Consider the following 26,545-nt stretch of genomic DNA (forward strand, 5'->3'; position numbering starts at 1 on the left):
GGGATGCAGTGGTGTAAAGCGTGGGATGCAGTGGTGTAAAGCGTGGGATGCAGTGGTGTATAGCGTGGGATACAGTGGTGTAAAGCGTGGGATGCAGTGGTGTGAAGCTTGGGATGCAGTGGTGTAAAGCGTGGGACGCACTGGAATCTAGAGCAATGGAGACGTGTTCTCTGGAGTGACGAATCACACTTCTCTGTCTGACAATCTGATGGACGAGTCTGGGTTTGGTGGTTGCCAGGAGAACGGTCTTGCCGGACTGCACTGTGCCAAGTGTAAAGTTTGGTGGAGGGAGGATTATGGTGTGGGGTTGTTTTTCAGGGGTTGGCCCCTTAGTTCGAGTGAAAGGAACTCTTAATGCTTCAGTATACCAAGACATTTTGGACAATTTCATGCTCCCAACTTTGTGGGAACAGTTTGGGGATGTTCCTGTTCCAACATGACTGTGCACCGGTGCACAAAGCATAAAGACACATGGATGAGGAAATCTGTGTGGAGGAACTGGACTGGCCTGCACAGAGTCCTGACCTCAACCCGATAGAGCAGCTTAGAGATGAGTTAGAGCGGAGACTGTGAGCTTCTCGTCTAACATCAGTGCCTGACCTCACAAATGCGCTTCTAGAAGAATGGTAAAAAATTCCCATAAACACACCCCTAAACCTTGTGGAAAGCCTTCCCAGAAGAGTTTAAGCTGTTATAGCTGCAAAAGGTGGGCAAACTCCATATTAAACCCTACAGATTAAGAATGGGATGTCATTAAAGTTCATGTGCATGTAAAGGCAGGTGTCCTAAAACTTTTGGAAAAATGGTGTAGTGTCGGCCCAGATCCGGCCCACATCCGGTACACATGGATTCCACACGGCCCAGATGTGGGCCGGATCTGGGCCGACACTATGTTGCTGTCTGGGAAAGTCAAAGCTGTTTCAGTGCCGTTTGAACGAGGAGCAGAAAAGCACAAAGCAAGAGTATGATTGTACATTTGATCACTGTTTGTGTGTTTCAGGGGTTGGTCCGAGCACAAAGAGAGGACGATGGAAATCACAGAGCTGTTCAGAGACATCAACTCCTCTCTGCTCGTCAGTCTCCGGCCGCTGAACGCCTCTCCGGTCGAGCAGACCATCTACGCTAAATGTGCACACATGCCCACCGTCATCATCTTCTACCTGGTGCTGCAGTTCATCAACATGTTCCTGGGCATCCCGGCCAACATCATGGTTCTGTGGCTCATCCGTAAGAATAAGGGAGACTCATCCACCTCAGACATCTTCATCGTCCAACTGGCCGTGCTGGACACTTTCTTCTGCCTCATTCCTCCGCTGGAACTGGCCAACATTGTGTATCTGACCTCCAGCAGCACCTGGTACGTCCTGCGCTTCTTCTACGGTGTCAAAGACTCGTCGCCGCTCTTTCTGTCCTGCATCTGTCTGGACCGATACATGGCCGTCTGCCATCCCATCACCTTCACCAAACTCAAAGACAAGCGACATCGCTCGGTGTGCGCCGGCACCGTGTGGCTCGTCATCTTAGTCTACGCCTCAGCAAAGTGTGCAGGAAACATCCCTCACTTTGAGAAAGCCTTCACCGTCATGATTGTGGTGGTGTTTGCGTTCATGCTGTTTTGTAACATCTCTATTCTCTGGGCCCTGAGACAGTCGGCTCCAGGCGGAGACGAGAGGCATCCCGTCAAGAAAAAGGCCTTTAAAACGGTCATCATCATCTTGGCCATCATTGTGTTCAACTACTTCCCGCCGGTGGCTCTCTTCCCATTTGAAGAGTATTTCTCCTCAGAGGTCTTCCACTGTTATATCCACTACATCGCCTTTGGCTTCATGAACGTGAGTTGCAGCATCCAGCCGGTTCTGTATCTGGTGCAGGAGAAGCTTCACAATGTCCCGTCGTGCTACTCGAAAAACACAGAATCTGCAGATGATCCTGTGTTCACCATCAGCCATTGAGTTACTGTTATTGGAGTATCTCACTGATCAGATGCACTGAACTACTGTAATAATGCAGGTCTGTGCGTTCTGTGTATGGAAAACAATGTGTAACATTATTAAATAACAGCCATTAGACTCTTTGTGCAGCTGTTTTATGCTTCAGCTTGTTGGTTGTGAGGTACAGAGATGGACAAACTTCCTTACTTTGAGTGAAAGTACATATACTACTGGTCAAATATTACTCCGTTACAAGTAAATGTTGTAAAGACCGATTTTTACTTGAGTAAAAGTACAGAAGTACTTGTTTTTAAAAGTACTTAAGTATCAAAAGTAAGAAAAGAAAATGTCAATGCATTGTTTTATTATTGTTACATTGTTTTATGTAATACTTACAATACCTATGCCTCTGAATCTATGCCTGCCTAGCTACCCTCAAATAAATATCAGATTTATTTCTAGAACACAGTTCCAGTAGTGGGATTGAATGTTAGATTGAATAAGTGCACTCAATAACGTCCACAATGGACACCCAAATGGCTGTTCCCTCAAATAGTGCCCTAAAGATAGCTTTACTGTTATCTATAAGCTAGTGTGCTCCAAAACAATGACAAAATTTGCATTTAGAAGACCAAACCCAACGTTGAAAATGAAAATCAGGTTGATGTCAGAATCCAATGCCAGATTGACATTAATCTCCAAGGTTGGACAGACGTATTGTGGTTGAAAATGAAAATCGGGTTGACGTCAGAAACCAACATCAATCGGTTTCTGGCGTCAACCCGACTTTCTTTCCAACCAAAATCCAACGTCTGTTTAATGTCAAACCGATGTCGGGTTCTGACGTCAATCTGATGGGTTCAACCGGACTTTCATTTCCAACCAAAATCCTCCCCTGACTGACGTTACTACTTTCTACTCAAGAACCTTGACAGAACTGTACTGGAGTAAAAAGTATGATATTTGTCTTTAAAATGTAGTGAAGTTAAAGTAAAAAGTTTCCAGAAAAAATAACAGATACTCAAAAAGTGTACTTAAGTACAGTACTCAAGTAAATGTACTTTGTTACTGTCCACCTCTAGTGAGGTGCTATGTGATGAATTTACATGAAAACAAGCTGCTGATGTGTGCCTATTATGTGCATTGAAACATGTTGCTATGAGCATATTTATTTGCATATATGTGTCACATCAGCCTCATGAGCTCTTCATTTATTTAAGTCTGTAATTCTATATTAACTTGCTGCTTGCATACATTGTGTGAGACAAGATGCCAGTTTTAAATAAGTGTATATTTCACAACATTGCACAACAGTGTTGGGCGTAACACATTACAACGCAATACATAATCAGATTACTTTTTTCAAGTAGCTAGTAAAGTAACACATTAGTTTTAGAAGAAATGTGAGCAGGCACTTACTCATCTCACCAGTATTATTCAAAGTAAATATAATGCAATATTTAAATTACACAAATGTAAGCAATGTATTTGCTGCTGACCTCGATGACCCACTTCAACCATACTATTAAGAAAAATTACTTTAGAAAAACATCACATTTGTTTCATTTTTAATTTTATTTTTATTGCTGAACTAAGAGTGTTGAACTTTCTCCTTAGCTGAAAGGGTTTTTATTTCACTGCGCTCTCTAATCTAACAGGCGTAAATTTGCATTTGCTTCAGCCTAAGGCTTTTATTCATTTCAATTTTGGTGTGAAAGGGACTTTACATTTGCCAATAACACACAGTTCAACTATACAAACACCGCACACATAATGCGAAGTCCTATGTATATATACATATATATGTATATATATATATGTATGTATATATATATATATGGTAGCTGTAAATGTCACCGAACTCAATGTCAGGAAGTTTTTCTACACATTTAATGCCTGTAAAAAGAACTTGTGGTGCTTCATAAGGATCTATGATTCCTAATTCCTTTATCTTACTCTTGTATATGTCTTTTTGAGATGACATGACGTGAAGAGTTGCCCAGCTGACAGCCGCTGCGCTAGATAGTGGTCAGTGTTCGTCTAAACCAGTGACGGCGACGCTGCTGAAGTGTGTGAGAACAAATGAATAACATCAGTGCGAACCACGAACATTTATTTATTTGGATTAAATATTTAAATATTCAATTTTAATCGTTCTGTGTCATTTTTCAATGTCAATATTTTCACTATTTACATGTTTATGGCCAAAATGCTATAATATTCTAAGTTGACTCGTTCTCCTCTACCCTGTGTAGCCTACATTAAATAGCCTAACGTTAGCCTATTTAACATCGTTACAGGCACCTAGCGAGCATTCATTCATTCAACTATTTTAAAAGACTGGAATAAACACCAACACACAAGCAATCTTTTTTTATAGTCAATTTAATTAAAAAATGTAAGCCCAACCGGTATAAAATGTCAGAAAGAGAAAAAAAAACTGTTAATGGGAAGACGAGCATAGGACTGCTGCAGTTTAGTGGATAAATATATTTAGCCTATTTTTTATTAAGATTGCACAGTTGGAAAGAAAATATATTTATAGGAACATTTCAGCAGGCTCAAGATAATTAATACACTGAACATTTTTCATTATTTTAATCAATTCGCAGCCATAAAACATGTTATAATCCGCATTCTCATGTATGTAGTGCGCTGAAGTATTCCGTCAAAATGGCTGACACACTGATAGCAACACCGCAGGAGAAATGCCAGCACAGGCATCCAGTATCCGTAGTTTCAGGTGCTGCACATCTCGTATCTTCACACCATAGACAATTGCCTTCAGATGACCCCAAAGATAAAAGTCTAAGGGGGTCAGATCGGGAGACCTTGGGGGCCATTCAGTGTGTGAAGAGTGGGAGAACAGGGTTGCATTGGCAATCCAACACAATGGGCAGCACATTGAACACATTTTATAAGTGGTCAGAAACTTGTAAATAACTCATGAACGAATAAAGTTATGTTGAAACCAAGCACACCATTGTTTTTCTTGTGACATTACCAATAAGTTTGATGTGTCACATGGCCCTCTTCCTATTGAAAAAAAAGTTGTATCCAAGATGGCCGACTTCTAAATGGCCACCATGGTCACCACCCATCTTGAGGAGTTTGCCCCCTCACATATACTAATGTGCCACAAACAGGACTTTAATATCACCAACCATTCCCATGTTATTACGGTGTATCCATATAAATGGCCTATCCTGTAGTATAAATAAAACCCTATTGAATAATTAATATTCAGTTAATATGATAAATGGAGATATATACAATTTCCCAGACTCACTCAATATATTATTTCATATATGTTTAAAAAAAAAACACATCCATGTTCAAATTTATAAGAAAAATATTTTTGCATATATGCTATTTTCATAAATGCGCAAATATATGGTTGCACATCACATGCAACAAGTACTGCTAACACAAATTCAGTAAGATGAACATTTAAAATCGTAACCATATTGTAAAACATTTGTGTCTGTTTTCTCAAATTTACTATTTGAAACTATGGCCAAAAAGCCTCTGAAAAGACCAAGAAAAAAAAAAATGGGAATGTTCAGGTTATGAAATATACTTTAATGTAGGACACATACAAAGAACACACAAGGAAAATCATAATTATCCCATTTGAATCTGCCCTTCCACCATATCCGACTCCCTCATCTTTGACTCATTTCCTTCCTCTACATCTTTTCTTGGGGAGCACTTCAGTCTTCTGCCACAGACTTGGAGTAGTAATACCGATCACACCGCAAGCAATTCTCTGTCCAGCATTCCCACTGCGCTTACTCTCCTCATCTGGACCCATTCCCAGATCATCCTCCTTCTCATGAACCACCACCGCACGTCCCAGAATGGAATAAGGCCCAAAGAGCTTGGCGTCTGGAAGCTTCAGGAACTGCCTTATAACTCCTTGCTCGGAAGCAAAGTTGCCCAGGTCTCCAGGATGATGAGGGTGGTCAACGCCGTGTGGATTATAATGAGGACCAACAGTGATGCTGCCTTGACTGAGGTCTCCATACTGATGGATGTGCATGGCACGCTCTTGACGATCGGTGGCAGGCAAACCACGGAGGTTGATTTTCACTTCTAAATCTCCATTGGGGAAGACCTGCTTGAAGAGGATTTGCCCAAAGATCTTTGGCTGGTTACGTGGCAAATTGGGGCTGGGAGTTACTTCACAAGTGGCATAGATTGTGTTGTCGAACTCCACGGCTTCTGGCTGCGGAGCGTCGGCAAGAGAACACACTGGACTTTTGGAGAACTCTCCTCCTTGTATATGCAGCACCAGCAATATCACAGGGAATATTAGCATGATTTTCTCCATGTCGATCTTTAAAGCCTACAATGAAGAGTGGATTCAGTGAAAACATGCCGTTTGGTTTGAAAATGTAATATTTTTGACAGAATAAAAGGTCAAAGCTTTGAGAATGTAAGTTGCATTAGGTAAAAATAGCACAACAAAATTAGTTTGCAATGGAAAACCATACAAGAACCCAGACAGCAACATAGTGTCGGCCCAGATCCGGCCCACATCTGGGCCGTGTGCAATCCATGTGTACCAGATGTGAGCCGACACTATGTTGCTGTCTGGACAACTGTATAATTTTTCAATTGCTATGTACCCTTGTGAAAAAAAAAAAATGCGCTTATTGGTATTGGATGTGTACCTGTAGTATCTTGGAAGTACAATAATAAATAATAATAATAATAATAATAATAATAATAATAATAATAATAATAATAATAAACCTGTAGGTCCACTTGCAGATAATAACACTGATGAATTATAAAAAGCCACTTAAGTCTACACACCGTACACTTTCATAAGCGTCACACCTGCCAGCCAAAGTGCCTATGATAGCCATAGATATCATATAAAGGCTAGGTGTCTCGTCCGCGCTGCTGGCCAATGGAGGTCGACGTCCGCACACGGCGGCCATCTTACGACAGGGTGCTCGCTCACTCGTAACATGGTGCATGTACTTTTAAATAACCATAACTTGCTCAATTTTCTACCGATTTTCAAACGGTTTGGTTTGTTATAAACGTCAGAGATGTAGCTATGAAACTGCATACATATGAAAAATTATACAAATGGACTTCCATATGAAAGAATTATAGCCACGGTAATGACGTTTGTAAGAAACCAAACCGTTTGTAAATCCGTCAAGATTTCACCAAGATAAGAGGATTTGTGTGCATGGTGATCACTCACCTTAATTCACAGAGCCCTGTGGTAAGATGGCCGCCGGTGATGCCGGAAGTGACTCCGCCTTAAAGGTCCCATGACATGAAATTTTCACTTTCTGAGGTTTTTTAACATTAATATGAGTTCCCCTAGCCTGTATATGGTCCCCAAGTGTCTAGAAATTTCAATCGATGTAAATCGAGCTTTTGCTATCTTTCTCTGCCTTTGAGAAAATGGAAGCTCAATCGCGCTGATCTTGAATCTCCTCCTTGTGACGTCATAAGGAGGAATGTTACCTCCCCTGTCTCTGCTTTGCCCGCCCAGAGAATATTTTCCGCCCATGAGAAAATGAGCTAGGAAGGAAGTAGGAACGCGCGCGATTTTAGTTTGTCCACGAGAGATATCATGGCTTTTGAGCGAGCGAAGCATAACAATTGCTCAATAATTGGATGTAACGTTACAAATGAACACCGAAGGGTTAATACAGAGCTGGGCTTGCTGAACGTCTGAAACTAAAGTCTGGATCACTCTCTTTGGCTCAGCTACACACCTCGGACAAGTAAGTCAACTAATGATATATAAGTGTGTTGCTTTACAGTTTATGGTTACCTAGATTGTTACACTTAGAATGTGGCTGTCACATTAGCTATGCAGTTTATGCGTGTGAATACACACACTGTAACGCGAGTGTTGTACACTTCTTTGTTATTTGGATAACCGTTTTCCTGTTGGTTATACGGCGCGCGCGATATCCGCATTTCAAGATCGCAGAGCTTGATGATGTAATTGTAATAAGATAAATTACAGATGTTACAGATCTCTCATGAAAAGGCAACAGTAGGTTAGCGTTAGCTACATGATAATAACTGTAAACCATCCGAATAAAGTACCCTATCCAGACATAATATTTTAAACTAACCATTCGGAAATGTCCTGCTGGAACCGCTGAGTTGTTGCTTCTCCATCCGGGTCAGATTCTGGGTCAAACTGAAATGCTTGAATGACTGCGTGTCCTCGTGCCATTGCTATATCCAACGTAAACATGCACGCCTCGGTACCGTTGCGCAAGATGGTCAAGGCCACACCCACCCTCCACCTTGCGCCGCCTTTCTCCTCCTCATTAGTATTTAAAGCTACAGACACCGAAACGGCCTGTTGGAAGGAAGCTCATTCTGGGACTGGCTTGTAGTGGCTATAATTCTGCACCGAGGCTGAATTTTTGAAAAGAGATTTCAGATACAGTACTAGGGACCACTAAGGCCTATATTAAAGCCTACAAAAAGTAGCATGTCATGGGACCTTTAAGACATCTAGCCTTTATATGATATCTATGATGATAGCCACCAGAGAGCTTATACACACACAAACATTAACAATCCAATGACAGACAGGTGGATGTAATCACACTAAAATGAGTCCAGGCAAAGGTTTATGGAAATTTAAAGGTCTAGGGAGAAGTGCCCTCTGGTGGCCATCATCGCTTCTGCTGGCAGGAGTGACATTAAGTACATGTACACTTTTTAAAAAAGTAATGTCAAACTAAGAGTTTTGCTTTAAAGATGGCTACATTATATTTTAAAAATATTTTTGTTGTGCTTTAAAGAAGTACACTCAAATTGATCTGTTGTATACATGTTATTCAATTTTAAATATAAAAGTTAATATTTCCTTAAGTGTACAAAATTGCAACTTCATGTTTCACTGCGTTTATATTTTTAAATGCATTACATAAGTTTAAATAGAAATTATGTTAAAATATATTTTAGTTGACCATAACTGCACAGTAAATATCAGTACATTCAGCAGTGCACTTTAACCATATTTCAAAGTAATTATGAAATGAATTACAAATAAAGGTTTATTTCAATCAAACAAAGGACTGTTTAATATATACATTTAAAATATGCATAAACATGCAATTAAGTCTGAAAATATTACATTCTTGCACTTGAGAATATTTTTATGTTTATTTTCAATAATATGCACTTTTTTTTAAAACATGCTAAAGTGTACTTTTCACAAGGACAGGTAAAATAAAAGACAACATCTATACTTTTGCTTAAACTAACTTTTTTAGTTGTACTAAATCAAGTCAGTTTTGCAAGAATGGAGAAAAAAAGAACAAGCCTAAAACAGCAAAGGTACGTTACCGTATAGCTGAAAAGACCTCAAGCCGCGTGGAGCCTGAATATTGCAGTCACAGAAACACTACAACGCTCAATCCGTGTGCAGTCCTGAACTGGGGTTGAGAGAATGTTCCTTTGCACTTTTGGCTGCTCTTTTAGGAGCTACAAGTTAACCATGATAGTCTGTTAGTCACTAATTAAGTTCACCTGTGTTTCATTTAGCTCCCTTTGTTTGCCTGTGTATATAGCACTCAGTTTATTCAGTTCTTTGTCTTGCGTTGCACAATGTGTTCTCCAGTGTAGATTCACTTCACTGTTTTGTGTTTAGTAAAAGAGGTTCTGCTATGGATTCCTCTTCTCTTCATTTGGTAACTCTGTGACTCATTAATTCTCAGTTAGTGTTCAATTACACGTGAATTTCATGCTTGACATCACTTCTTATAGCAGATATTCATCTCACATAAGTTGTTATTTTTCAAGAAACCATTTCTACAGACTCTGTCCCAAACCTGACAAGCCTATAGACTTTATGCGCCAGAGAAACCAGGGCGCCGTCATCTTTAGAATATTGTCTTTTAAATTCTGTTTTTGCGGTTGCTCTGTATATATCTATGGCATTGCTGTCCAGGAGTAATTAGCTTTTGAAGAGGATTCACTTAATGTAAAGTTAACGAAAGTTATCATGAGGATTGTAATGTTTAAAGTAGATGTCTTAACAAATGTCAGTCGACCGCGAAGATTTTAAAACGAGCTGTTCATTAATAAACGCAAAATCGCTGTGAAAATACAGACCGGAAGTCAAAAGACAACGAGCGCAGCGCTGAAAAGGGGCGGTGCAACAGAAGGTCTATATTTCACTTTAGGCTTGTTCGACTTCATGCAGCTCTGCGCAGACCGATCGGCGGCTGACTTGAAGCAGTGCATGCCGGTTAGAAATTTTGTCCGACTTGATGCGGCGCCGACGCCACGTGACTGTGACGTATGCCATCAAAGTACCGCGAGAGCGATTCGAGAGTAGCCGGAGAACTCAGCCAGCGCAGCTTCTCAAGAGCGGCTGCAGGAGGGCTGATGACGACACAGCTGTTCCACTATTGGCCGGATTCACCGCATGACAACGATCACATGTGTTTCGTGTTTATTCGAACACCTTTAGTTCCTCTAAAGCTCACAAATCAGTTTTTTTATAACAGTAAACACTCTTGTCATGTAGTTGCGATGTTATATTGTGTCATGTTTATCAAATTAAAACTGATAAATAAAAAACGTAGACACTTCATTGATAGTAGCTTATGTTGAACTTTATTCTTGTTTAAACAGACGCTGTATGAAGCAGTAGGCTACATAAAATATTGAATGAAAATGTCTCTGATACATCTGTGCATTATTAGGCAAATATTGCATTTATTTCACTTCAGCTGTGGTAAAGTATGCAAACACCACGTGAGCGGTCACTACAGGAATCAGAAAGTTTCCGACTTCACGTCTCCGTTTGCAGCTCCTCCCGCCTGCACGCGGCTACTCTCGCCGATCGGGTGCATCCAGCCGCAGCCGATGTCGAACACACCTATGGAATTGACCCTTCGCTAAGCCACGCCCCAAAACCGCCACAGGCCAATCGTGGCTTAGCAACTGTAACTAGGCGCGGGAGGTCTGGCAAGCTTTCGAGCGAGGGAAACTTGCTGAAGAGTTGTGCGTATGGATTGTGCAAATCTGACACCGGGTATCCTAAAAGTTTGGACAGGGGGGTGGAATTTTTTGCCTTCCCGAAACCTAAAACCCAAGGGGAGAAATGCTGGGATGACAGGATTAACAAAAACACCTACGTTTGATCCACGGTGTGTGAGCAGTAGCCTGGCGTATAAAAATATATACAAATGTGAATTATGTGTGTAGAGATTGAACACAAAATAGTTTATGTGTGTGTGTGTGTGTATATATATATACGTAGAAGTAAACCCTATTGAATAATTAATATTCAATTAATATGATAGTGGAGATATAATTTCCCAGACTCACTCAATATATTATTTCATATACATTTTTAAAAAACAGATCCATGTTCAAATTTATAAGAAAAATATTTTTGCATATGCTATTTTCATAAACGTGCAAATATATATGGTTGCACATCATATGCAACAAGTATTGCGAACACAAAATCAGTAAGATGAACATTTAAAATCGTAAACATATTGTAAAACATTTGTGTCCGTTTTCTCTAAACACTTTAAATGAACTTAAATTGTGTCTATATTTTAAAGCGTTACATTCTGAATCTACATTTTGCTCAATTTATTTAATGAATCTGAAAATAATTACTTAAGGTCACCCACTTTACATAAATCCTACTGGCCCACTTAAGACATTCAGCCAAAGTGGGCCAGCAATATATAAACTCCTTACAAGAAAACCAACACATTCGATTCTTTGCATTTGATTCCCGTTAACTTTAGTAACAAACCAGGAACAGTCACAATATGAGTGAGAAACCTTATAATTAGAAAATAAAATCTTATGTTAGAGGGTTTTGTACCTTTACCAATAAGGGTGTCCTCCCTTGAGATGTAGACACACCCTCTAGTGTCATCAACCAAAACCATTTTAGCATTTAAAGAAATAGTGCAGCTTTAATTAAAGGCCATTGTCATGCTCTTAAAGTGTGAACCCACTGAGCACAGTAAAACAAACTAAACGGCCCACTTTACCTGCATTCACCCTACATTTATTTTTAAGGGTGCATTTACTATTGGAAACAATAGCCAAAAAGCCTCTGAAAAGACCAAGAAAAAAACATGGGAATGTTCAGGTTATGAAATATACTTTAATGGACACATACAAAGAACACACAAGGAAAATCATTATTTCCTATTTGAATCTGCCCTTCCACCATATCCGACTCCCTCATCTTTGACTCATTTCCTTCCTCTACATCTTTTCTTGGGGAGCACTTCAGTCTTCTGCCACAGACTTGGAGTAGTAATACCGATCACACCGCAAGCAATTCTCTGTCCAGCATTCCCACTGCGCTTACTCTCCTCATCTGGACCCATTCCCAGATCATCCTCCTTCTCATGAACCACCACCGCACGTCCCAGAATGGAATAAGGCCCAAAGAGCTTGGCGTCTGGAAGCTTCAGGAACTGCCTTATAACTCCTTGCTCGGAAGCAAAGTTGCCCAGGTCTCCAGGATGATGAGGGTGGTCAACGCCGTGTGGATTATAATGAGGACCAACAGTGATGCTGCCTTGACTGAGGTCTCCATACTGATGGATGTGCATGGCGCGCTCTTGGCGATCGGTGGCAGGCAAACCACGGAGGTTGATTTTCACTTCTAAATCTCCATTGGGGAAGACCTGCTTGAAGAGGATTTGCCCAAAGATCTTTGGCTGGTTACGTGGCAAATTGGGGCTGGGAGTTACTTCACAAGTGGCATAGATTGTGTTGTCGAACTCCACGGCTTCTGGCTGCGGAGCGTCGGCAAGAGAACACACTGGACTTTTGGAGAACTCTCCTCCTTGTATATGCAGCACCAGCAATATCACAGGAAATATTAGCATGATTTTCTCCATGTTGATCTTTAAAGCCTACAATGAAGAGTGGATTCAGTGAAAACATGCCGTTTGGTTTGAAAATGTAATATTTTTGACAGAATAAAAGGTCAAAGCTTTGAGAATGGAAGCATGCTAAAGTGTACTTTTTCACAAGGACAAGTTAAATAAAAAAACAATATTTATACTTTTGCTTAAACTAACTACTTTTTTAGTTGTACTAAATCAAGTCAGTTTTGCAAGAATGGAAAAAAAAGAACAAGCCTAAAACAGCAAAGGTACGTTACCGTATAGCTGAAAAGTCCTCAAGCCGCGTGGAGCCTGAATATTGCAGTCACAGAAACACTACAACCCTCAATCCGTGTGCAGTCCTGAACTGGGGTTGAGAGAATGTTCCTTTGCACTTTTGGCTGCTCTTTTAGGAGCTACAAGTTAACCATGATAGTCTGTTAGTCACTAATTAAGTTCACCTGTGTTTCATTTAGCTCCCTTTGTTTGCCTGTGTATATAGCACTCAGTTTATTCAGTTCTTTGTCTTGCGTTGCACAATGTGTTCTCCAGTGTAGATTCACTTCACTGTTTTGTGTTTAGTAAAAGAGGTTCTGCTATGGATTCCTCTCCTCTTCATTTGGTAACTCTGTGACTCATTAATTCTCAGTTAGTGTTCAATTACACGTGAATTTCATGCTTCTTATAGCAGATATTCATCTCACATAAGTTGTTATTTTTCAAGAAACCATTTCTACAGACTCTGTCCCAAACCTGACAAGCCTATATTTCACATGGAATTGGACTGTTATTTAATTGTCTTTGCAGGTAGAAGTAATAATGTCTGGGGGAATGATTATTCTATGGCATCGAAGTTAAAATCCCCTTTTAGTAGAGTGAATGCAGGTGAAGTGTAGCCTGGCTCTGCCCTCCAGCGTACTTCCGCTCATTTTCATTTTCCTTAACCACTCCGTCTGGATTTGTGGTACTGTATATTCTTGGGTTTTCTCCAGCCAATTTTTTGGCGGTCCAATGAGTGAACAGAGGGAGTGGCTGAGAACGATGACGTTGAGGTGCGCTAGTTCAGAGCCCGTCTACGGAGAGCCTGGCCACTCCCTATTAAGTCCTATTGTACCGAATGTTGGTTGTAGTTCCACCAGAGCTCCACTGGGGGCGATCACCCATGTGTGCAGATGAATGGGAGTCTATGGGGCTAGACGGCTAAATGTGTCTTTCACCCGATTGCTGTTGAGAAATCTCAGATTTGATTGTAGGTTTTGCAAGTTCAACATGGGTTATAGGTCGAAAGTTGAATGAACGAGTACTTATGTCCTTTCGATTACTTACAGGTTGAGTTGTTGTTGCCCATAACACGCTAGCATTCTGCTAATGAACGCTGATTGGTCAGTGAAGGACTGATTACGACCAGAGATACCGCTTGATGGAATCGTGTGTGTGTGTGTATTTTCGGCGTGGTCTTTTAAAATAACAAAACAAAAACTCTTCTAGCACGTGTGTTTCCCTGTGTCAGCTGTGCTATCGATGCCTTGAGAGAAAAGAAAGTGCAGAGCGTGAAAGCACCAGAGTGACTGAAGGATTGCCGTAAAGCAGTAGCCTATCTCTGGTCGTACGGTGTGTATGACGTCATTGACATTTTAAAAGACTTTTTATAGCAAATAAGTGACTCTAAAAAATCTAACACCCAGCAATGTGTAATTTCTTTGCATCTCCTTTCGAATACAACATTCAGATTACTAGACAAAACATTATATCCTGAGAAAAGTGGATTTTGAGGGGTATAGCCATAGATATCATATAAAGGCTAGATGTCTTAAGGCGGAGTCACTTCCGGCATCACCGGCGGCCATCTTACCACAGGGCTCTGTGAATTAAGGTGAGTGATCAGCATGCACACAAATCCTCTTATCTCGGTGAAATCTTGACGGATTTACTAACGGTTTGGTTTCTTACAAACGTCATTACCGTGGCTATAATTCTTTCATATGGAAGTCCATTTGTATAATTTTTCATATGTATGCAGTTTCATAGCTACATCTCTGACGTTTATAACAAACCTAACCGTTTGAAAATCGGTAGAAAATTGAGCAAGTTATGGTTATTTAAAAGTACATGCACCATGTTACGAGTGAGCGAGCACCCTGTCGTAAGATGGCCGCCGTGTGCGGACGTCGACCTCCATTGGCCAGCAGCGCGGACGAGACATCTAGCCTTTATATGATATCTATGGGTATTCACCTTATTCCGCCCCGCCCACTTTTACTTCTGTCCAGTACTTCCGTTGTAAACCAACTTCCGGTTTAGCGCACCCTCATTCAATTTCGAGGAGAACTGCAGAGAAGTCTCACTGATAAAATGCCACATAAGATAAGCTAATTTGTGCCAAATGTGCTATGTACGTGTGTACCAACAGCACAGCAATGCACTGTTTTTCAGGGTAATTTTTAAACGACTTTTAGGAGTTTATATGACCCGTCTGCCTGTCTGATCGCAGCCCGGCCGATGTGTAGTGTTTAGCCTACATTAGCCACAAACATCTAATGTTGTAATGGTCTCACTACAGGACACATACACATGCTATACCTTGTTTGAAAGCTATGGTCCTCTAGAATTCAGTCGCTGGATTTATTTTACAGCCATTACTTGTGTTAGAGATCAAACCATAAGAAATTGCAGCTAGCAGTTAGCTAAGCTAACGTTACCCTCTTGTTCATCTAGTTGAGGCTCTACTTTCTTTCTACACCAGTTCGTTTTTTTCTCATCTGTTGGCTATACACTGCAAATGTATCTGGTGATTAAGAAAACAAACTGTGGTGTAATAATGTTTCAAACTTTACATGTAGTAGTGTTTGTGCACATCTTCATAACTAAGTAATAGCTATTAGAAAGACACAGCTATTAAATAATTTGATTGTGGCATTTTTTCAAAAGCTTCAAGTGAAATGTACTTTAGTACGTTGTAGCAGTTGTTAATAACCATAGGCCAACGCATTTGGCTACAATATTATAGTCTATCTACTTGTATCAAGACAGATAACAGATTGGACCAGGGCAAACAAAGCGCTAAGTAGCTAAACCAGGAAGTGAGATTACGCGGATGGCGCCACCCAGTGCTACTTCCGGAATAAGGTGAATAGCGCCATAGACATCCATTCATCCTGCACTCGTCCTGTGAGCGCCCTCATGTGGAGCCAGAGTGGAACTGCACTCGTCCTGTGAGCGCCCTCATGAGGAGCCAGAGTGGAACTGCACTCGTCCTGTGAGCGCCCTCATGTGGAGCCAGAGTGGAACTGCACTCGTCCTGTGAGCGCCCTCATGTGGAGCCAGAGTGGAACTGCACTCGTCCTGTGAGCGCCCTCATGTGGAGCCAGAGTGGAACTGCACTCGTCCTGTGAGCGCCCTCATGAGGAGCCAGAGTGGAACTGCACTCGTCCTGTGAGCTCCCTCATGTGGAGCCAGAGTGGAACTGCACTCGTCCTGTGAGCGCCCTCATGTGGAGCCAGAGTGGAACTGCACTCGTCCTGTGAGCGCCCTCATGAGGAGCCAGAGTGGAACTGCACTCGTCCTGTGAGCGCCCTCATGTGGAGCCAGAGTGGAACTGCACTCGTCCTGTGAGCGCCCTCATGTGGAGCCAGAGTGGAACTGCGCTCGTCCTGTGAGCTCCCTCATGTGGAGCCAGAGTGGAACTGCACTCGTCCTGTGAGCGCCCTCATGAGGAGCCAGAGTGGAACTGCACTCGTCCTGTGAGCGCCCTCATGAGGAGCCAGAGTGGAACTGCACTCGTCCTGTGAGCGCCCTCATGTGGAGCCAGAGTGGAACTGCACTCGTCCTGTGAGCGCCCTCATGTGAAGCCAGAGTGGAACTGCACTCGTCCTGTGAGCGCCCTCATGAGGAGCCAGAGTGGAACTGCACTCGTCCTGTGAGCGCCCTCATGTGGAGCCAGAGTGGAACTGCGCTCGTCCTGTGAGCGCCCTCATGTGGAGCCAGAGTGGAACTGCGCTCGTCCTGTGAGCGCCCTCATGAGGAGCCAGAGTGGAACTGCGCTCGTCCTGTGAGCTCCCTCATGTGGAGCCAGAGTGGAACTGCACTCGTCCTGTGAGCGCCCTCATGTGGAGCCAGAGTGGAACTGCACTCGTCCTGTGAGCGCCCTCATGTGGAGCCAGAGTGGAACTGCACTCGTCCTGTGAGCGCCCTCATGTGGAGCCAGAGTGGAACTGCACTCGTCCTGTGAGCGCCCTCATGTGGAGCCAGAGTGGAACTGCACTCGTCCTGTGAGCGCCCTCATGAGGAGCCAGAGTGGAACTGCACTCGTCCTGTGAGCGCCCTCATGAGGAGCCAGAGTGGAACTGCACTCGTCCTGTGAGCGCCCTCATGTGGAGCCAGAGTGGAACTGCACTCGTCCTGTGAGCGCCCTCATGTGGAGCCAGAGTGGAACTGCACTCGTCCTGTGAGCGCCCTCATGAGGAGCCAGAGTGGAACTGCACTCGTCCTGTGAGCGCCCTCATGAGGAGCCAGAGTGGAACTGCACTCGTCCTGTGAGCGCCCTCATGTGGAGCCAGAGTGGAACTGCACTCGTCCTGTGAGCGCCCTCATGTGGAGCCAGAGTGGAACTGCACTCGTCCTGTGAGCGCCCTCATGAGGAGCCAGAGTGGAACTGCACTCGTCCTGTGAGCGCCCTCATGTGGAGCCAGAGTGGAACTGCACTCGTTCTGTGAGCGCCCTCATGTGGAGCCAGAGTGGAACTGCACTCGTCCTGTGAGCGCCCTCATGTGGAGCCAGAGTGGAACTGCACTCGTCCTGTGAGCGCCCTCATGAGGAGCCAGAGTGGAACTGCACTCGTCCTGTGAGCGCCCTCATGTGGAGCCAGAGTGGAACTGCACTCGTCCTGTGAGCGCCCTCATGTGGAGCCAGAGTGGAACTGCACTCGTCCTGTGAGCGCCCTCATGAGGAGCCAGAGTGGAACTGCACTCGTCCTGTGAGCGCGCTCATGTGGAGCCAGAGTGGAACTGCACTCGTCCTGTGAGCGCCCTCATGTGGAGCCAGAGTGGAACTGCACTCGTCCTGTGAGCGCCCTCATGTGGAGCCAGAGTGGAACTGCACTCGTCCTGTGAGCGCCCTCATGAGGAGCCAGAGTGGAACTGCACTCGTCCTGTGAGCGCCCTCATGAGGAGCCAGAGTGGAACTGCACTCGTCCTGTGAGCGCCCTCATGTGGAGCCAGAGTGGAACTGCACTCGTCCTGTGAGCACCCTCATGTGGAGCCAGAGTGGAACTGCACTCGTCCTGTGAGCGCCCTCATGAGGAGCCAGAGTGGAACTGCACTCGTCCTGTGAGCGCCCTCATGTGGAGCCAGAGTGGAACTGCACTCGTCCTGTGAGCGCCCTCATGAGGAGCCAGAGTGGAACTGCACTCGTCCTGTGAGCGCCCTCATGTGGAGCCAGAGTGGAACTGCAGCCAGTTCAGAAGCCGGAAGTTTACTAAGAGTGGAAGTTCTCCCCTTATTAGACATTCTCTGGTTACATCCAGCCGATGTCGAAACACACCTTTCGTTTTTCGTTGATCACATGTTTCTCTGAAAACAATAGGCCTACGCGCTCCGGCACGGAGCTTCATGAAAAATTGCGCTGCGAGCTCGATACTTGCTTTGAAGCTTCAGAGTCAAATGTAACATCACTACTTTAAAGGGATAGTTGTAAGAGGATGATGTAGGTGTCTTTTTCCGCAGTAGTTTCAATTTTGATATTTTCAGGTCAAACCGTTCTAGTCTGTCAGTCATATAATGCAGGTCTATGGTCACTGTCTCAAAGAGCATGCACAGAGTCCAAATTAAACAATTCCCCATGGTCCAGATTAAACAATTCCCCATCGTAAGTACACATTGATGGCCTAAGACACGAAACGAGCGGTTTATGTGAGAAACCGAACAGTATTTATACCGTTTTTACCTCTTATACACAGCCGCGTCCAAGTGATCAGAGGGCGCGAGCGCATCCTGGTGTGTGACGTGTGCGCAGACTGGTGCAGGGCCAGCTCTAGCCCTTTGGTTGCCCTAGGCAAGATTGAGTTTTTGCCCCCCCCCAACCCCCCCTCTCTTTATAAGAAAATAAGAAAATTGATAAGTGCCAAGCCTTTATTTGTTATAATTTTGATGATTATGGCTTACAGCTTATAAAAACCCCAAATTCAAAATCACAGAAAATTAGAATTGATATGAATTGATATGTCATAAGCTGTAAGCCATAACAAAGTCTTGAAATATCTTACTTTGCATGTAATGAGTCTATATAATATATTAGTTTCACCTTATAAGTTGAATAATTGAAATAAATTTCAATAAAAATAAAAACTTTTGCACGATATTCTAATTTTCGAGTTTCACCTGTAGTCACTCCAACACTTCAACCAGCAAAATATTACTTAAATGATACACTCTAATAAATTGCACATACAAAAATGCTACAAAGAATGTTCATTGATGAACAAACAAAAATGCTTTAATAGTCACTCCAACACTTCAACAAGCAAATTATGACTAGAAGAATCAACTGTAAATTGTTTATACACAAATTCTACAAAGAATGTTCAAGGATATTTACCAAATTGGATTAATTTAAGCAAATTATGACCATTAAACTGGTTTAACTATACCTTCTACAAACAAATGTGCTATTATGGATAATGTATGTACCACTACAAAATTAAAATATTTAAGTTATTTTAGTTCTATCTCAAATAATAAAATATTAACAGTTGTTTCTGCCATTTCTATTCACCTTCAAAGTAACTATAGCTAGCAAACTATAGCTTAGTGACAGCAATGAAATGTCCAATAATAGGTGATGTAGGCTACAATACTAAGTTAAGTACATTTATTTCATTGGACACCTTAATAGCTAAGATGAGAAGACTTACTCTATACTGAGCTTTATTTTTTATCTTCTTCCTTTCTCCGTTTTCGTCCCTGTGCACCAGAGGTTTAGACCGCTTCATTTTCGATCAACGCGCCAGCAGCTGAGCACTTCCCTAACGTAACGTAACGCAACCCTCCCGCCCCCCGCCAATCCAGAAATGGTCGACAAAAATCATAAATTCAATCTAATAATCAGGTTGACAAGTAATTAAACGTGTGGTTGAGGGGGCGCCCTTTGATCATGTTTAATAAACATGTTTTATTTCGCGTTTCGTTCTAATTTTATGATTAATATGGGAAGTAGATAAGGCGACATTAGAGTACGTCCGCGCCCCCAACACATTTGTCGCCCTAGGCAACCGCCTAGTTTGCCTATAGCAATCGCCGGCCCTGGACTGGTGCATAGATATACACTAGATGGCGCCTTGTCTACGGCAGTTCATTGGAACGAATGTCTTTAAGGCGACATCTAGTGTATATATATCTATGCACCAGTCTGCGCACACGTCACACAGCAGGAAGCGTCACTTGGACGTGGCTGTGGCTTATTACCCTCAGATCACTTGGACGTAGTTGTACAAGAGGTAAAAACGATATAAATACTGTTCGTTTTCTCACACAAACCGCTCGTTTCGTGTCTTAGGCCATCAATGTGTACTTACGATGGGGAATTGTTTAATTTGGACTCTGTGCATGCTCTTTGAGACAGTGACCATAGACCTGCATTATACGACTGTCAGACAAGAACGGTTTGACCTAAAAATATCAAAATTGAAACTACTGCGGAAACAAAGACACCTACATCTTGGATGCCCTTGAGGTAAGCTAAAACATACCAAACTTTTATTTCAAAGTGAACTATCCCTTTAAGGTCCAGCTTTAATATTTTCAAGTTGATATGTGTTATTTTCAAGGTATACCAATAAACATTTTGAGATCACGCACTCCAGACACATTTTTCAGGTAAAGTGAAAGGCCAGCTGGTCGCGTAAGTTGAGCCATCATCCTTGATTTCTCAAAAAATGATCTTGTATCTTAATTAAAAACACATGGTTTATTAACCCATATTATCAAACAAATATATTCCAAAGCATATTTAACAAACCAAAAAGCATATAGATATGCAATGATGAGTAATATTCATAAGTTCACTCAATGCATGTGTAAAATTCAAAACAACTGATAGAACATGTTATGTTGACATTAAATGGGATGAAATCTGAATATCAGAATATTCAGAAATCTGAATATGGATGAAAATGAACTCTACAACATTAAAAATGGAATTACATGATTGCTGCAAATTAACATACAATATGTATGTAGGCTACATATGCAATTTTACTATGGCTATTTTATATGTTATTATAAACTAAAATCTTAATATATTCAGAACATGTATGTGATAATAATATATTGACTTATTGGTAACTTATATAACAATCCCACTCATGATACAGGGCAATATTTGTCATATATTACTGTATATGGGGTGTCCTCTCTCTCGTGTCTCTCATTTAGGCTTTAAATGAGGTTAAAACTGGAATTACACACACATTTTCAGTTATTTATCAGTTCTGTTTATTAAGTGATATAAGCAGCATGGCAACCGTATAGCGATGCATGCGTTTCCCACATGTTTGACCTTTGACCTCGGCTGATAGTGCGGAGATTGTGGATGGATTAATGCTGTAATCTCCGGAGTTCCTCCTGATGTCTTCTTCCGTTCACACTGGATTCGCGTCTCACACTCGCGCCGCCGTGATGCTCTCGTCTCATTTGCATGCGGATCTAAACGCTTGCACGCGTCGCCCACTGTGTCGCTGTGCACATCTTCTCCAAACACGGGTTTGTGCGCCATCTGCTCCCCGCTGTAAATCACGCCGCTGACGCGAGCCTCTGCCGGACTGCAGCCAAACGCGTGTCCGCCGCCTCTAAATCACGCGCGGGAATTCATGGCTTTATGTATATTAATGCAGAAATATGCTTATATGCAGAATCCAGTGAACTTGTGACTCACAGAATGAGTTCATTTAAAGACTGAATAAAACACTATCAATATTTACAGATATACTGACGAGGATGTTTGGGAATTTATGATTCGTGCGAAACACACAGGCCTTAGAACACTGTCATTTACTCGTTCTAAACCCGGAAATACAGAGAAAACTTCATGCAACTCTTTTCATGCTTCAAGTTCTCAGAACTTTCAAAATGTTTAATTTTTTTAATGTTTTTAAATGTTAGACAAACATCCAAACAAACATGTCAGGAACTCTGTGCTTCCTCGCGTCGCTCCTGATATTGTGTGACTGTGTGTCTCAGACTCAGAGAGAGTGTGTGTGTCTGCTGATCCTCCTGATGACAATCTAATCCACACGAACCCTTCAGGACAGATTAACTCTAACACACACACACACACACACACACACACACACACACACACACACACACACACACACACACACACACACACAGCCCGAGTTTCTCAATGAGAATATTCAAACAGGAATATATCATCATTTCATTTGAAAATAAAGTAATTTCAATGAAATTAAATCAATTTGGTTTATTGTTGTTGATGTGTTTTGTGTGTGTGTGTGTGTGTGTGTGTGTGTGTGTGTGTGTGTGTGTGTGTGTGTGTGTGTGTGTGTGTGTGTGTGTGTGTGTGTGTCTGTGAGCGTGTGTCTGTGAGTGTGTATGAGTGAATGTGGGTTTGGGTGTGTCTGAGTGTGTGTGTTTGTTTGTTTGAGTGTGTGTGTGTCTGTCTGTGTGTCAGTTAGCGTGTGTTTGTGAGCATGTTCTGTGAGAGCGTGTATGTGAGTGTGTATGAGTGGGTGTGTGTGTCTGTGTGTGTCTGTGAGCATGTTCTGTGAGTGTGTGTCTGTGAGTGTGTATGACTGAGTGTGTGTGTGTGTGTGTGTATGTGTGTTTTTTTTGTGAGCGTGTGTCTGTGAGTGTGTATGAGTGTGAGTGTGTGTGTGTGTGTGTGTGTGTGTGTGAGCAAGCATGTTCTGTGAGTGTGTGTCTGTGAGTGTATGAGTGTGTGTGTCTGTGTGTGTGTGTGTGTGTGTGTGTGTGTGTGAGCATGTTCTGTGAGTGTGTGTCTGTGAGTGTGTATGAGTGTGTGTGCGTGTCTGTGAGTGTGTGTATGAGTGAGTGTGTGTGTGTGTGTGTGTGTGTGTGTGTGTGTGTGTGTGTGTGTGTGTGTGTGTTTGTTTGTGAGCGTGTGTCTGTCTGTGTGTGTGTGTGTGTGTGTGTGTGTGTGTGTGTGTGTGTGTGTGTGTCTGTGAGTGTGTGTCTGTTAGTGTGTATGAGTGTGTGTGTGTGTGTGTGTGTGTGTGTGTGTGTGTGTGTGTGTGTGTGTGTGTGTGTGTGTGTGTGTATGCGTCTCCAGAATATATGAAGCGCTCCTTCATTTTACACTGGAAATGCTTTAATTAAACTTCTTTTAATTAAAGTCCCCTTTGTTGTGATTAGCCTCTGGTAATTGATTCAGTCTGTCTCTGCTGGAGGATTGCACTTCTACTTAGTTAATGAATTAATTGATCAACCTTCAGTGTACTTTGGGTTGGTAAGAGGATTTTGACATTTCACCGCTTTAATCTGGCGGACTGGCGCTGGTGGAAAACGAAGGATTTTAGAGCCTCTGAGTGTGTGTGTGTGTGTGTGTGTGTGTGTGTGTGTGTGTGTGTTAATGGAAATATCAGAGTTTATTATTGTTATAGTTGAAAAATGCCTGTTTTAAAAAGAAATGCTTTAAATGTCTGTTTTTCTGGATTTAATCTCTCTCAATAATGTCAGATAAAGTGCTTTCAAGAGATAAGAACAGCTGGAAATATTTCTTGTGTCTTGTTTTCCAGCACAAATATCTAAACATTATTAAATTAAGATACATTTACTGGAAAAGTAAAATGACGGAAGATAAGAAGTCTTGCTTTCTGGAAAAAAATGGATCAAAATGAAGTGAGTTTGTGCATTTTCAGAAAACAAGAATTAATATATTATGTAGTTTTGCTTTTCAAGTAAATGCATCTTGATTTAAGAATGTTTTGATATCCTTGCTCTGGAAAACAAGACAAAATTCTCTTAAAGTACAGTAGTGTGTGTGTGTGTGTGAGAAACAGATGAGCCGATCTTGTGTTTAATGGCAGGATTAGAGCGCCATCTGGTGGACAGAAGCTGCATCACACTGCTGAAACTATGCTGCTGAAATTCAAGCTAGAAATATATATATATTTCTGTAAGTTGCAGCATCATCCCGGTTCCCTTGACAAAAACCCAATAGGATTGTTCCACTGGCTTTTGAATTATTGCAGAAAATAAGCGCTATGACCAACAATAGTTCATGATTCTTACCTCTTGTCAAACCTCTGAGGCCGAAGTAAAATGTTAGACGTAACTATTAATCAGTCACATGACTTCACCGTCACTATCATTAAAGGGACAGTTCACACACAAGTGAAAATTCTGTCATTGGTATCCAGCAGCAGACCGCAGAACCGCAGTTTCAGAACCGCAGAACCACAGTCACAGAACCACAGTCTCAGAACCACAGTCACAGAACCACAGTTTCGGAACCACAGTCACAGAACCACAGTCACAGAACCACAGTCTCAGAACCACAGTCACAGAACCACAGTCTCAGAACCACAGTCACAGAACCACAGTTTCGGAACCACAGTCACAGGACCACAGTCTCGGAACCACAGACACGGAACCACAGTCACAGAACCACAGTTTCGGAACCACAGTCACAGAACCACAGTCTCGGAACCACAGTCTCGGAACCACAGTCTCAGAACCACAGTCACGGAACCACAGTCACGGAACCACAGTCTCAGAAACACAGTCTCAGAACCACAGTCACGGAACCACAGTCACGGAACCACAGTCTCGGAACCACAGTCTCGGAACCACAGTCACGGAACCACAGTCACGGAACCACAGTCACGGAACCACAGTCTCGGAACCACAGTCTCGGAACCACAGTCACGGAACCACAGTCACGGAACCACAGTCTCAGAAACACAGTCTCAGAACCACAGTCACGGAACCACAGTCACGGAACCACAGTCTCGGAACCACAGTCTCGGAACCACAGTCACGGAACCACAGTCACGGAACCACAGTCACGGAACCACAGTCACAGAACCACAGTTTCAGAACCAGTTTCAGAACCACAGTTTCAGAACCACAGTCACAGAACCACAGTTTCAGAACCACAGTCTCAGAACCAGTTTCAGAACCACAGTCTCAGAACCAGTTTCAGAACCACAGTTTCAGAACCGCAGTTTCAGAACTACAGTCACAGAACCACAGTTTCAGAACCAGTTTCAGAACCACAGTTTCAGAACCACAGTTTCAGAACCAGTTTCAGAACCTTAGTTTTAGAACCACAGTTTCAGAACAAGTTTCAGAACCTTAGTTTCAGAACCACAGTTTTAAAACCACAGTTTTAAAACCACAGTTTTAGAACCACAGTTTCAGAACCAGTTTCAGAACCGCAGTTTTAGAACCACAGTTTCAGAACCACAGTTTTAGAACCACAGAACCACAGTTTCAGAACCAGTTTCAGAACCACAGTTTTAGAACCACAGAACCACAGTTTCAGAACCAGTTTCAGAACCAGTTTCAGAACCTTAGTTTCAGAACCAGTTTCAGAACCTTAGTTTCAGAACCAGTTTCAGAACCACAGTTTCAGAACCAGTTTCAGAACCTTAGTTTTAGAACTACAGTTTTAGAACCACAGTCACAGAACCACAGTCTCAGAACCAGTTTCAGAACCACAGTCTCAGAACCAGTTTCAGAACCACAGTCTCAGAACCAGTTTCAGAACCACGGTTTCAGAACCACAGTTTCAGAACCGCAGTTTCAGAACTACAGTCACAGAACCACAGTTTCAGAACCACAGTTTCAGAACCAGTTTCAGAACCTTAGTTTTAGAACCTTAGTTTTAGAACTACAGTTTCAGAACCTTAGTTTCAGAACCAGTTTCAGAACCTTAGTTTTAGAACTACAGAACCTTAGTTTCAGAACCAGTTTCAGAACCACAGTTTAAGAACCACAGTTTCAGAACCGCAGTCACAGAACCGCAGCCACAGAACCTGAAGTGATGGACGGGTTTAAACAGTCATAGTTGCGCTACCCATACACGTAATTTTGTTTTGATAAATATAAGTTGTTTTCACATGGATTTTGATCGTTCAGTTTACAGTTTTTCTCAATTGTTTACACACAGATACTGGTACTTGAGACACAATGACCACAACATGTAACTCATTCACCAACCCCCTGAACCAATTCTGCTAAACTACAAGCACAATTCCTGCTTTACACTCCAATTGCAGATCTAAAACACACCTTTTTCAAAACACTACACACAATTCTCTGCTTTTGGCACAATTTTCATGCAGAAAATCTGTTTTCACAAGGAACTCAGATATGCACACTGACTCATCACATGGGCAAACACCCGTCACACAGTTTTACAATTAGCAATCAGAGCTTTAGCATAAAAGGTCAACAGGTGATCTCTTCAACAGGTGATCTCTTCAACAGGTGATCTCTTCAACAGGTGATCTCTTCAACAGGTGATCTCTTCAACAGGTCAGCTCTTCAACAGGTGAGCTCTTCAACAGGTCAGCTCTTCAACAGGTGAGCTCTTCAACAGGTCAGCTCTTCAACAGGTGATCTCTTCAACAGGTCAGCTCTTCAACAGGTCAGCTCTTCAACAGGTCAGCTCTTCAACAGGTGAGCTCTTCAACAGGTGAGCTCTTCAACAGGTCAGCTCTTCAACAGGTGAGCTCTTCAACAGGTGAGCTCTTCA

At 42.4% G+C, this 26,545-nt stretch overlaps 3 protein-coding genes across 3 annotated transcripts; 1 reads left to right on the forward strand and 2 right to left on the reverse strand.

Annotated features, from left to right (window-relative positions):
* Positions 1-471: 471 nt before the first annotated feature.
* On the forward strand, positions 472-1,952 carry LOC308690406 (proteinase-activated receptor 3-like; the record flags this gene model as incomplete). Its single annotated transcript, XM_081364807.1, has 2 exons — positions 472-569; positions 1,001-1,952. The coding sequence occupies 2 exons, from the start codon at positions 472-474 to the stop codon at positions 1,950-1,952; spliced, it is 1,050 nt and encodes a 349-aa protein (XP_081220933.1).
* Positions 1,953-5,245: 3,293 nt separating this feature from the next.
* LOC308691624 (uncharacterized protein) lies at positions 5,246-9,470 on the reverse strand. The gene is made up of 2 exons (XM_081367029.1): positions 9,279-9,470; positions 5,246-6,279 (listed from the first exon to the last, which is right to left on the reverse strand). Exon 2 carries the CDS (start codon positions 6,262-6,264, stop codon positions 5,608-5,610), a length of 657 nt encoding a protein of 218 aa, XP_081223155.1. The 5' UTR covers positions 6,265-6,279; positions 9,279-9,470; the 3' UTR covers positions 5,246-5,607.
* Positions 9,471-12,055: 2,585 nt separating this feature from the next.
* On the reverse strand, positions 12,056-13,653 carry LOC308691623 (uncharacterized protein). Its single transcript, XM_081367028.1, has 2 exons — positions 13,090-13,653; positions 12,056-12,838 (listed from the first exon to the last, which is right to left on the reverse strand). Exon 2 carries the CDS (start codon positions 12,821-12,823, stop codon positions 12,167-12,169), a length of 657 nt encoding a protein of 218 aa, XP_081223154.1. The 5' UTR covers positions 12,824-12,838; positions 13,090-13,653; the 3' UTR covers positions 12,056-12,166.
* Positions 13,654-26,545: the final 12,892 nt, after the last annotated feature.

Source organism: Scardinius erythrophthalmus (assembly GCF_964197995.2).
Source record: "Scardinius erythrophthalmus genome assembly, chromosome: 5".
Taxonomy (NCBI): domain Eukaryota; kingdom Metazoa; phylum Chordata; class Actinopteri; order Cypriniformes; family Leuciscidae; genus Scardinius; species Scardinius erythrophthalmus.

What these genes read in the sequence shown, in the direction of transcription:
- LOC308691624 (XM_081367029.1), bottom strand. Translation starts at nt 6,264, where the DNA reads ATGGAGAAAATCATGCTAATATTCCCTGTGATATTGCTGGTGCTGCAT.
- LOC308691623 (XM_081367028.1), bottom strand. Translation starts at nt 12,823, where the DNA reads ATGGAGAAAATCATGCTAATATTTCCTGTGATATTGCTGGTGCTGCAT.